This window comes from Chrysochloris asiatica, unplaced genomic scaffold (assembly GCF_000296735.1).
Source record: "Chrysochloris asiatica unplaced genomic scaffold, ChrAsi1.0 scaffold00022, whole genome shotgun sequence".
Classification (NCBI taxonomy): domain Eukaryota; kingdom Metazoa; phylum Chordata; class Mammalia; order Afrosoricida; family Chrysochloridae; genus Chrysochloris; species Chrysochloris asiatica.
This window is the reverse complement of record NW_006408540.1, coordinates 2939940-2953805: the sequence shown is the minus strand read 5'-3', so window position 1 is coordinate 2953805 and position 13866 is coordinate 2939940. Positions and strand designations below refer to the sequence as shown.

The following is a 13866-nucleotide window of genomic DNA, read 5'->3' as shown; positions in this document are numbered from 1 at the left end:
GTGGTTATGAATCAAGCTGCAAACCTTAAGGTCAGCAGTTCGAAACTACCAGTGGTTCCATGGAAGAAAGATGAGGCTTTCTGCTCCCGTAAAAATTTACAGCCTCAGAAACCCTGTACAAGGTCGCTATGAGTCGGAACGGACTCCACGGCAAATAACCACATCCACGATTCACAGTGCTCAGCAAATACCACTGAAAACCTTAGAAATTCCACATTCTGCCTCTGGACAAATCCTTGCTGTTTGAGGAAAAGATATGTTAAAATAACAATAATAATGATAAGGGGACACAGACACAGACTGAGGAGATTAAGGAAAGAGAATGGATGCGTGTATGTGAAATTTTGCTGCATCAACAACAAAACGAGTCTTGTGTGCCGCCCCCTAAAAGTCTATTTTGTCAAGAAATATGCTAATTCAAGGATATCTAAATAGCTCCACACTAAATTTTGACTTCAGATCTTCGTGTGGTACAGCAGCTGTGCCTAGAGGCAATACAATCTTATTTCTATAAAAACCTCTCAAAGCTCCATATATAAGTGGAGGAGTAAAAATAGATAATCACATCTAAATTAAGGCTATTAAGGATTGATTTAGTATAAAGATAATATAGAAAGATTTTGTTTAGGTTTTGGATGTTCACTAAAAATGAGTAATACTTGTTTGCCTGAAATTTTGATTATGTTTTATCTTATTTTGTCAGTTAAATAGTTTTATCATTAGGGGTTTTAATTGCATATAGTTTATAGAACTCTCTGATTACTCTATATCCATTTAACTGGGTGGAGGGGGAGATCCCACTGTACTACTTAATGAAAAGAGAACCATCTAATGAGGATGCAATCAAATTACAAGAAGATGTACCAAAAGGTTCAAATTGGTGAAACCTCTGACAAAAAAGTTTTAGAAAGTTACGGTAAACTGGAAAATGGAAATCCCCGAAGAGAGTGGGAATTAAAATGCTCTGAAAAACACTGGTCACTCAGTGATACATTGAGCCACTCCTTGGAAACGCTATAGGGTCGCAATTGGTCGGAACTGACTGGGTGGCACTTAACAACAACAATGCAAATAAATAAATAAATAAATGAAGAAGTGTCATAGAAAAAGATGCCATAAAAAGAAGTATCACAGAAAAAGAAATTAAGTGTTTTAAACTGGGGCCAAAGAAATTATTTTTGGTTGCCTGCAAGATGTATGAGAATTTTTAATTTTTGTGTTTTGTTTTGACAGTAATCTTTAGAAAACTATTTTTAACAGGTATAAGACTCATGGAATAAATCCAAGGTTTCACATGTAATCTGCAACCAGAAATACATTTTCAAGAAGTCAAAATGAGGCACCTTAGCATCTGAGACGTTAGGGAGTATTCGCAAGGTTGGCAGGTGCCTTAGGTTGTCTAACCAAGAATCCATTGCCCATTTTCATCTTTTGGGCTTTGTTGTTGTTGGCTGCAGTCATTAGCCCTGAGTCATAGTGACCTCATGTGTTATGGAGTAGAACTCTTCCATAGGGATTTCTTGGCAGTTTGTCAGGCCTTTCTTTCTTCCAAGGAGTTGTTGGGAGGGTAGGAATTTCCAACCGTTAAGTTGATAGTCAACTGCAAACCATTTGAGTCACCTAGGCTCCTTTTTTAGGGGTTGTTGTTAAATGCCATTGAGTCAGTTCCGATTCATAGTGACCCTGTATGGGGTTTCCCAGAAGGGGCCTGAACTGCTGTTAGGAAAGTATTCCATTACTTGAAGTCATAAATTTCTAACCGATATATCAGGGACTTGTGATGTAAACATTTTTATTTAAAAGTACCTGTGAATTACTGAAGTTTGAGAAATATTAGTGCACAGGATGAAAAGCAGAATCAAATAAATTCTCTCTGATTGCTACGGTCATGATGTAGTATGTTCAACATCAAGGCTTATCTTCTTTGCAACCTGATTCACAGTGACCAAATCCTTGAAATTCTTCCCACCTTCATGATACAGGCTCCACTAGTGTCCACTCATGAGTTCTAGTGTGGTGCTGTAGGCTAAGCATTGGTCTGCTAACCACAAGGTCAGCAGTTCAAATCCACTAGCCTTCCTTGTTGTTGTTGTTGTCAGGTGCCATCGAGTCGGAACCGACATATAGCGACCCCATGCACAGCAAAACGAAACAATGTCCGATCCTGGGCCAACCTCACTACCGCTGCCACACTTGAGTCCATCAATGATGCCACCTGGCTGATCCATCTCGTTGGGGGTCTTCCTCTTTTTCTCTGACCCTCCACTTTTCCCAGCATGACATCCTTCTCCAACGATTGTTTCCTCCGGACAACACGTCCAAAGTAGGAGAAATGAAGCTTAGCCATCCTGGCCTCCAAGGAGCACTCTGGCTGTACTTCTTCCAAAACAGATCTATTGGTTCTTTTGGCAGTCCATGGCACTTTCAGTATTCTCCTCCAACACCACAACTCAAAGGCATCAATTCTTCTACGCGCTTCCTTATTCACTGTCCAGCTTTCGCGTCCATATGAGGCTATTGAAAACACAATGGCCTGGGTCAGGCGCACCCTAGTCCTCAAGCTGACATCTCTGCTCTTCAACACTTTAAAAAGTTCCTGTGCAGCAGATTTGCCCAGTGCAATACGTCGTCTGATCTCTTGACTGCTGCTTCCGCGAGTGTTGATAGTTGATCCAAGAAGAATGAAGTCCTTGACTACTTCAATCTTTTCTCCATTGATAAGAATGTTGTTTATTGGTCCAGTGGTGAGGATTTTTGTTTTCTTGACAAAGAAACCTTCCTTAGAAACCCTATTCAGAGTCACTGTCAGTAGGAACTGATTTGCTTGCACTTAACTACAACCGTGTAGTTCATCCCCTATTTTTATGTTGCTTTTGCTCACTTCTTTATCCATCTGTGTCCATTTTTAAGGACTCTCCTTTAGATCAAGAATTTGCTTACACGGCTCTCACAATTCTCTGTCAGAGTCTCTTCAGCTAGAGCCTGAGGTCTGGCTTCTTTCCTCAAACCTTGATACACTCTTTTGTCTTGTTCACCAATCTTTGTACTCAGTTCTTGTAGGCCCTGAGGTAGTTATGAAATCTTTTCAAGTCTTTCCTTTCTTTTTATTTGCCATTTCAGTTCCATGAAAACTGATGACAAAGAACATTTTAGAGACGAAATGAGAGGTAGTTAACTGTACTCACAGTTGTATTCAATGCAATTTATTTGAGTGAATTCCAGAAACCTGATTTTTCTCCTTAATATATATTAATTATTCTGTGTAAGTCGAAACCTAAACACATTTATTCATTCAACACATTCTTACCAAAGTGAAAGGTATCAACTGAACTAAGTAGCTGGGTTACAGCATTCAATAAGATAGATATCCTCCTTTATTCTTTTGGCCTTGTTCTAATAGAATGCATAATTAATAAGGAAGACACACATGGAATAAGATCTTAAAAGTAGTGAGTACTGATTATTGCAAGATGAAAAGGTCGGAATGCTACTGAATAGTTCTATAGAGTTTAAGCCAGGGTCAGAAAGCACGCCCAATAAAAGTACACGTGTTACTGGTTTTCTTGACACACCTTTTTTCAGGTGTTTGGAACCCATTTCTACTCATCCCCTAGAAGTCAGCTTGGATTCTCGAAAGATTCCATACTCTCACTTCCAAGTCTGGGCTAGGTGTTTCTTTCTAATCTTCCCAAAGCTTTGTGTGTTTCCCCTATTTGACACTGAGCACAAGTATGGGGATATTACTGGTCCATCTCCCAGCTAATGGTGAATTCTTGTAGGGTGAAAATGGTGTCTCTTATCTTTGTATTCTAAGCACCTAACAAGTGTTCAATATGTTTAGGTGAATGAAAGCATGAAGGTGAAACAGCAAACATAATTTCTGCTTAGGCCATAAACAAAGCAAAAGATAAATCAGGTAAAGGTTATAACCAGAGTGCAGTAAAAGGGTTAGATTATTCAGTGAACATGATTTCTGTACTTATTAAGTTAATAGAAGTTAGTATGTTTGTGATCATATTTTGCCAAAACGTATACTAGGATATTTTAGTTTCTAAATTCCAGAGGACATTTTACAAGGACTTTATGACTCTGAAATTTAAAAACGATATTAAAAAAACACCACTAAGAAGTTTGATTTTAAAAGGCTTAAATCAATGACACTCAAATATACAGACAATGAAATGTTAACATTGAAGCTTTTTTTTTGCTGTTAACTGCTGTCAAGTCGATTCCAACTTATAGCGACCCTATATAGGGTTTCTAAAGAGCAGCTGGTGAGTTTGGAACCACCAACTTTGTGATTCAAATTGACATTGCGGTCCAGCACATTATCCTGCAGCATCATGCCAGGACTCCTTGAAGCTAATAAAGTTAAATTAGGGCTTTGGGTATACACACAGGTAGAGTCCAACTTTTTAAGTAATTGCACTCATAATTTTTTTGTACATCTTATCATTAGTAATATGTACTGCTTATGAGGGTGTTTTATAAAACTTCATGGAAAAATGGAATGAAAAGACAGTGGAATTTTGCACTTTACTTTTTGAAGCCTTTTTATGCAATAATACTGTAGCACCTAATTTGCTGATGCTGTGGTTCTCAAGTGTTCGGTCACAGATGTTCAAGTTTATGAGTTATTGTTCAAAACAGCTGGTTAAACGTTCAGGTGCTAATTCAGAGGTGAACAGTTCGAACCCATCAACCACTCCTGGGGAGCTAATTGGGTCAGTCTGCTTCCAAAAGATTTCAGCCTTGGAAACCGTAGGGAGCATTTCTGCTGTCCTATAGGGACCAATGAGTTGGAATCCCCTTGACAGGAATCAGTTTGATTTTTTGTTATTGAAAACAATGCCATATAGCCATTGGTTTGGACTCCAATGGAGAGCAAGTCAGAAATCGTGAAAGAAAGTTGGGCAACTCTAACAACACACACCCCTTCCTGACAGTGGTTATAACTGTTACAACACTGACTCCAGCTTCACTGTAGACCAGGCCTACATTGTCATTGTTCCTGTTAAGCAGGTTCTGACCCATAGTGAAGCTTTATAGGGTTTCCTGGGGGCAGCCGGTGAGCTTGAACTGTTGATCTTGTGGTTCAAGCCATCTTTGCAGTCCAGCACATTAATCCACAGTGCCACACTGTAGTGTGATCTTAGTCAGAACACTGCACCATAAGTAGCAGCAGATAATAATTTGAGGTATTCGACTTGCCTCAGAACTAATGGAGTTTTTTGGAACAGAACTATATCATAAGCCATAAGTCAGGGACATATACACATACATGCACACATAAAACCAAACTCATTGCCATCAATTTAATGGCCACTCACAGAGAACTCCTGGTGGGTGCTGTAGGATAAATCACTGGACTGCAAGGTTGGTTTGAACTGACAGGTCAGTGGCTCATACTCACCAGCTGCTTCTTGGAAATCCTTATACAGGGTGGCTGTGAGTCAGAATTGACTCGACAGCAAATAACAACACAGTGAGCTTATGGGGCAGAGGAGAACTGCCCCATATGGCTTCTAAGGCTATAAATCTTCAAGAAAGCAGACTGCCACATCTTTCTCCTGTGAAGTGACTAGTGGGTTCAAATCAATGTCCTTTCGGTTAGATGGTGAGCACTTAACCACTGTGTCACAGAGGCTCTTTCTCTTTGTGTATAATACACATACACTCATGTTTGTTTGTTTTTTTCCTAAACCCAGTGGTCTAAGAGTATTGTTGTTAATTGCCGCTGAGTCAGTTCCAACTCATAATGACCCTGTATAGGGTTTCTAAGGAGCAGACGGTGAGTTTGAATGGCCAGCCTTGTGGTTCAAACTGACCCTGAGGTTGAGTGCTTATCCTGGGATGCCACAGAAGTAAGAGTTTATTAAAATTAATATAGATGTTTAATACAGTATATTGTTTAAAAAGAGAAAAACTAAAACAAGTTACAATTCTTTCTGAACTCAGAAGTGGTTATAATTAGTTCCAGAAGGTGGGATATCCCTTTCATCCAAGCCTCAAGATAGATAAATAGTGCTATCTGCTGGTTAAATCTGGGGACAAGAAGTGAGGAACACCAAAGGCCAGAAAACCTGAGACATCGTATCTCAACAGCTCAACCTTATGTCACAAGTGAAAAAGTAAACACTTCACTCATGAATGACAAGGGGATTGGCTACTGATTCAATCACTTTCATTCAGAGATCAACATGATAGAGCAGTTAAAAACTGAACTCTGAAACAGAAAGGTCAGGTTTAAAACTTGACTGCTTGACCTTAAGGAAGATATTTAACTTGTTTAATCCCTGTTTGTTTGCTTTTAACCATGAAATGGAGATACAAACATTGGCAATTTTCAAGGATTACTGAGATTAAATGAGATAGTATATTAGTTGTTGTTAGTAAGTGCCATTGACTCTGTTCCAACCCTGTATAGGGCTTTAAAGGAGCAGCTGGTGGGTTTGAATCACTGATCTTGCAGTTAGCAGTCCAGCGTTTATCCTATAGAGGTGAAGAACGTCTGTGGGATGTATGTTACTGTTCAGTGCTGTCAAGTTCGTTTTGACTCAGAGCAACTCTGTACAGGGTTTCTGAGAAGTGGCTAGTGAGTTTGAACTATCTACTTTATGGGTCCAACCATCTTGTGATCTAGCGCATTATTCTGCAGTGCCATAGGTGGGATCCGAAGGCCATATGAGGCCCATAAAATAATTTGGTCTGGCTCTGCCATGGCAAGTGTAGTTCCAATCATCACATTGTTGAAGTGCCGTCGAGTCGGTTCTGACTCATAGCGACCCTATACAGGGGTGAGTTAATTAAATGTTTGGCCAAATATAGCAGGCTAATTTTTAAGCTGATCATTTTGTATGGCCTGGGAATGATGTTACAAATTATGGCAGTAAAAAGGTTCTCCACCCCTGTTACAAAGCCACATTAGGACTCTGAGATGGCATAGAGAAGGCTTGGCAACTATGGACGTGCAATAATCACAGCATATTATTACTGTCATTGTTATTTTCCTAAAAGATCAACAAATCTAAAGCAATTGTGGAAAATCTTCTTGTTGTTAAGTGTTGTCAAATCGGTTCTGAGTCATAATGACCCTATATAGGGTTTACGAGGAGCAGTTGGTGAGTTTGAACCACCAACCTTATGGTTCAAATCGACATTGAGGTTGAATGTTCATCCTATGACAACACAACATAGGAAGTCAACAAAATTAAAACGATTATGGAAAATCTTCTTAGAACTTACTTAAAATAGACTAAAAAATAAATATAAACTACTATATATATTTGTTGAAAGCACAAATATCAGACATTAGCATTCTTTGAAATACATGAAGATAAGCTTAAAAAATAAAAATATCATCAATGTTTTATTTCTAACACATGGTTCAATTGCAGGGCAGGTATTTTGGAAGAAAACCCAAGGTAATTTTTAGAAATAAGATAACAGATTGAAACTTGAGATATCATTTTACTCTAAAAAATAAATAAATAAATAATGATTACAATCCTTTTTGCAATGAAGAAATGTGCCTTAAATGAATCCTGCATTTTCCAATATAGTTTAGTAAGTCTGTCTTTATATATACAGTTCTTAAAGCTCAATTCCACTATTTAGATTTCTTTCCATTTGGTTAGAAACGTAAAAGGAAATACAACAGATATAACAACAGAAAATAATCTCTAAAAATGCTTTAACGCACTAAATTTATTTTATAAAAGAGGATTTCATCTTTGATAAAAGTCTTGCTGTACAATCTATGACTGCAATTATCACTAGAGCCTAAGAACTGAAGATACTACCCATCAGCTTTAAGATAGATACAAAAGCAGCACACATACAAACTGTGTATGTATAGCAGTCATTACAGCTCACTTTGCTAAGATTATAGTCACAGAAGAACAAGGTTCTCTAAGGCCAGTTTGCAAATCTATCTTAAATAATTTTCTCTAAATGATACTAAAAATATTTATTTTAAAGAACATGAGTATATACATATTGTATTATAATTGTATAACAATCATTGCGTTGGCTGTGGTTCTTTGTTTTACTTGTGGGTGGTATGGCATTATGGGATAAGCACTAGACTGCAACATCAGTTTGAATTGCAAGGTAAGTGGTTCAAACTCACCAGCTGCTCCTCAGAAACCCTATACAGGATCACTATGAGTTGGAATCGACGGCACTTAATAACAACATACAACACCTTACCTTAGTGGGACAGGATCCATGAAACTAAAGAGATTATTACTTCATACTATTTCAGGTTACCCTAGAAATTCAGCACATGTTTCTCTATTCAGTCATACTTTAGTAGTTCTAGAATTTGACTCGTGAGTATCACCAAAAACCCTTGAATGAATTCTCTGAAGTATTTTCCCATTTATAGATATGGTGAATTTGTTCACAACCTCCCTCAGAATAAAAGACAATCAAAATGAGCAGATGTGTTTCAGGAAACACCTTGTTCAACTGACATAACATTATCCACAAAGACAATGTTCTACATCCTACTTTAGTGAATAGCTACTGGGACCTTAAAAGCTCCTGAGAGGTCATCTAAGATGCAACAATTGGTCTCTCCCTGTCTGGAAGCAAGAAGAGCAGTGAAAACTGAAGTTGCTTAGAAACAATTGGTCCAATGGACTAATGGCCTACATGAACAGTCTCCATGATCCTGAGGTCAGAAAAACCAGATGGCCCCCAGCTTCCAATACCAACTGCTTTGAAAACGATCACATTAGAATATTCTAGATAGCTTGTCTCTTCAGTACACTGGACTGATAGGGACGGGCAACTTATCCATTGGCTATCAAAAATGAGGGGCCATAAAGGCAAGAAGTGGCTGGCATACAAGCTTTCTTGAGTGTACTTGGTTTCTGAAAGGGGGTAAGGTAGAATCACCACTAAACAGATTTCTTCTTTTCCAGATGGATCTGGTTAAAGGGGATGGGGGAAACTGGTGATATGATTTTATGATTCAATTTTGAGTAACTGTTATCAGGACTAATTGCAATTGTGGCACCTGTAAGTGTGGAAAAAGTGTAACTAAAAGTGGGTAGTAACTAATCTTTCATTTTAGTTACAAAGGACCCTAGGACTATCCAGCGGGAAGGGCAAAAGTGGAGAGTGGGATCTTAACCAGAAAAGTGGCAATGGCAGGATGGTGGCAGAGGTGATGGAATGGAGAGCTAGAGCAGATGAAGACTCTAGGGCCATGGAAAGAGAAAAGCTATGTGCATGCGGGCAAGAGGGAGGTTGCAAAATGGGCCCTTTGGACATTGAAATAAATATATAGTTTTTGTTTTGTATGTTTCTGTCAAAAAAAAAAAAAAAAAAGGAAACACAGAACAGAGGTAAATAATGGTTAACTAAGGGTACATGGAAGGGATTATAATCACTGCAATGAAACAAATTACAATTTGTTGAATGTAAAACTGATAATCTGCTATGTAAATCTTGACTCAATTCACAATAAAAACTTTAAATTAAAAAAATATAATAGTAACCTATCTGAAACTATTCCCTCAGCCATTAAGGGGTCTAGCTTGTTTGCTTTATGTCCCTGAAGTTGTGAGTACTAAAGAAACTAATGTGTCTGAGGTTCTTGGTGTCACTCTAAAGTGTTACACAAATAATACGTGCTATTTCCTACGTCTTTTGTATTCCGGAAAGAGCTTAACCATTATATGCTAACACCAATCTGATCTCTGCTTTATGTGATCACGCCTAAATTCTAGATTTTATATTTTTATTGTGAATCAAAAGTAGATTAACACATGATTGGATATTCAAAAAAGAAGACATTCTGTTCTAACTTTTGCAACTAACTAACTGCCCAAACTTGGATGACTTCATATCAACTGGTTTCATTTGGCCTTCTTCCAGTTAAAAAAAAACCTATGTGTACCAGAGGACATATAGGTTATTTGGCAGAACAGTTGATAATTTTCTCCAAAAAGAAAAGAATATAATTTTCTTCCTGGGAGAAAAGATGGAACAAAACAAAATCATAAAAAGATTAGGCTTACTGGTCAGAGAGACTGATGGAACCCCAAACTTTGGCTGCTGGTCACTCTTCAGTTCTGGAATGGACTCACTCCATGGTTCAAGTTTTAGCCAAGTAATAGATAGGTATACAGGGATGACAACAGTGTTGTGAGGTGTACACACTATAGAATGATCAACCATTTGAGATCAAAAGGGCTGCATTTACCCAAGTACAAAATTCAAAAGGGTTGGAGGAAAAGGAGGAATAGAAAGAAGAAACCCAAGGAGGAAGTGGGATAAATTACATTGAAGGGATTATAATCATTAAGATAAAATTAAGTATATTATTTGTTAAATGAAAAACTGATGATCTGCTCTGTAAATCTTCACCCAATTCACCATAAATTTTCTTTATTTTAAAAGACATATGTGGTTCTGACTATGCATGGTAAACACTGCTCCCCAGTATGGAACATTGAGAAAAGGGAGTCAAAGTAAACAAAGACTGGTCAATATGAAATAGGACTCTGAACAGAGGAAGACAGCTATAGGAGGTTGGGCAGGTAGGAATTAGGGAGTTTTGAGGAATCAGTCTCAGATAATTATCAGAGCCCATAATATTTTTTTCTTGACTGCAAATTCATCTTCTTTTTAGTAATTTTAGCACATCCTTCCACAATAGTATCGCATGAAGCTCATCTGTATTTATGATTTTGCCAAAGTGCTGTCAAAATATTTCAAACTGTAGTTGCAAAATCAGGTTAACAGTTTCAATATTATAAATTGCATCTTGATGTAAAGTAAATCTACTATTTAAAATAGCATTGCAAGTGTATATTGCTTTTGAGAGGATGCAGTAGACAACAATGATCCGAAACATGTACAGGTAACTTAAAATACTTTAAAAAAGACAGCACTCACTAAAGATATGAAAGAAGAAGCACCTCAGAGCAATAATGCAAGGATGGAAAACATGAGTTTACAACCTTATAGCAGTATGTATATACATGGTAAACACTTGCTTGGTATTTAGTTATAGGGAAACTTGAAAATTTTTTGGCAGCCTACTAAAGTCACTGATCAACAGGATAAGAAAACAGTGCAATCTAGGAATGTAATTTATTACCATGGTTACAAACTTTCAGAACAGGCCTCTGAGAAATGGGACTGAGACTCTGGCGAATATCTGTTAAAAACAAAACAAAACAACCTTAATATAGAGCAGGGGTGGAGAACCTTTTGTACCAAAATTTATAACATCATTCATGGGCCATACAAAATTATCAACTTAAAAATTTGTCTGTAATATTTGGTCAAACATTTAATTAACTCACCCGGTGTGGCACCATAGATTAAGCACTCGACATTAAGGCTGGTTTGAACCGAAAGCACAGCAGTTCAAACTCACAGCCGTTCCTTGGAAATCCTATGCAAGGTTGCTATGAGTTAGAACTGATTGGATGGCATTTAAAACCAACAGTATAATGCCTTGACAGGACAAGACCAAATGATTTTGAGGGCCTTATATTCCCCAAGCGTCAGACGCTCCCAAACCCTGATATAGAGGTTTGTTTCTCTCAAGAAGTATAATTGTGTTACGTGGAGTTTCCCCAGGTTAAGTATTTCTAGCAGCAAAGCAATGCTTGAATCCCCTGAAATACTTGAAGCAATGTATAATGTTATGACTTTTACTTCCCGTTTAATTATACTACAGTAAACTCCATGGGGATGTGGTACACATGGTTCTTTAAATGAGACTTGTCACACTAATCAGGATTTTCTAGATTCAGTGCATTGATGTGTTAATACTACTGACACTGGCCAACTGAAATGCAGGCTTCTCTGACATTTGTCATTGCAAGGGAAGGATCAAACAAACTTCTAAAACTTCTCAGCAATTGTTGCCCATAGCACTGCATTCCTGACACACGACTATAAAAAAATTTAAAAAGACAAGAAAAGACTTCTTCCTTGCGATAGTTCCCTAGAAAGTAACATTAAATAAGTACAGTATTCACCTTTCAGCTTTGGTGTCCTTTTTCTTCGGTCGCGGAAAGCAGCCCCCGACTGCAGAGCCTCCAGCAGACTATCCATCACTCCTGTCTCATCACCCTCTGTAAAAAGAGATGCAGGGAATTCCATCAGCCCTCAGTGTTACCATAGCAATGTCAAAGCACACACAGAAACTGGTGATGGTGAGGGTGTGGGGGAGAAAAGATTGGATGCCAGGACCAAACCAGCAATTTCAAAATCAAATAGGGCTTTAATTCTCTCATAAATCAATGGTCTTTTAACGAAATCTGTCTCATTAGTGCCTGTGTTACTGTCTACTAAAGAGGACCCAGTTCTATTGATTCACTTCAAAGTACAGTTCTTATAGTCCACCGGCACAATAACTTTAAATGGAATGTGGTTCTAGCCATACTCATGTAGTAGGTTATCATAAATCACATTTCCCTTGTAGAAATTGGTTATTTTTAAGGCGTCAAATTCTATTCTTAAATCGACCAGGTGTTGGAGAGCGTTTTTGTTTTGGCTCTTGAGATTCTGCTGTCTGAACTGATTGCACAAAATTACATTTCCATGCTAACTTTTGTGAACATTCTCCTAACAATTGATTTTTCATATCAGAGAGAATAATCGTCCCTGGACTCGAGGTAACACAGAACAATTACTACAAACTTTGGCAGTTTATCTGAAAAGATCATCTTGTATATTGAAAAAATAACCAAAGAGACTCTTGAAAATCTATAGGATGATATTCCATTATTAATTCGTTTAAATGGTTATTTTATATACAACTAATGAAGGACATGGTTAGATAGTCAATTTTGTCTATAAATAGATTTGCTGTTATTAGTCAGCTCTAAGTAATATCTACACTAAGCACAATCAAACAAGACACAGTCCTGTCCTGTGCCATACACACATATATAATTCATCATTATTTATAGTTATCAATGCTAATTATTATTTGAATGAATCAGAAAATGAAGATTCAAGGAAACTACTTAGCTGACACAAATTTAAGGAAACTCCAACCATTTTCATATCCCACACATACAGGCTTTTGGCAGACATTTCCTATTAAATTGTAGATCTACTATTCAGTTTTATCCCAAATAATGGAAAACTCTTTTCTTTTGGATATTTTTTTTGGGGGGTGGGGGTATTTTTTTCTTTGTGTGTGTGTGTGTGAGATGCAATTGCTTTATGGAGAACAGTTGACAGATGAATGCAGTAAACTAACTTACAGTTTATAAACAGACATATAAAAATAAATGCGCATTGGCCCTGCTTCCATCTGGTAGGTTTCATATTTTTAGAAAAGTACTAAACCTTGTAGTGCTAGCAAGTAAAGGTGGGTGATAAAACGTATATTGGAGGTTTTTGATTTACATGTAAATTTAATTCTAAAGTGGTTTGGTGACTATTTTAATTAAGATAAAATAAATGCTTCAGATACTTTAATAAAAGTTACAAAACGACCTGGCAATGCTTGAAACTGTACATTCAAGTTCAATGACATTTTCCCTCAACAGAACTCTAGGTAAGACAAAACATTTAAGGTAGTAAACCTATTTTGTTAGCAAAAGGAAACATTTCAAAATTACAAAACTTTAAATAGAAAACCAAAACAAATACCCTAAAGTTGAAAACAAACAGAAACAAATGAACTCATGTATCATACTAGTAACATTAACTGCAAAAATCAAACACAAACCAATTGCCATTGAGTTAATTCTGATTTATTAGCTCTAAAGAAAAGGTGAAAACAGTACTAGTCCAAAAGTACTTTTTAACCTTCTTAATGAATTACACTTTAAAGATAAAAAGAACTACAAAGAAAATTTGAACTTCCCTTAGTAAGTTTGT

General features: G+C 37.2%; 1 protein-coding gene across 3 annotated transcripts in view; it reads right to left on the bottom strand.

Moving 5' to 3' along the window:
- DIAPH3 (diaphanous-related formin 3) overlaps positions 1-13866 on the bottom strand; it is a 727649-nt gene that overhangs the window by 174248 nt on the left and 539535 nt on the right. For all 3 annotated transcript variants that reach the window (XM_006837594.1, XM_006837595.1, XM_006837596.1), the window contains 2 exons: positions 12009-12104; positions 11117-11176 (listed from right to left, as the gene is read on the bottom strand). In XM_006837594.1, the coding sequence (XP_006837657.1) occupies positions 11117-11176; positions 12009-12104 (156 nt within the window). The remainder of the gene's footprint in view (positions 1-11116; positions 11177-12008; positions 12105-13866) is intronic.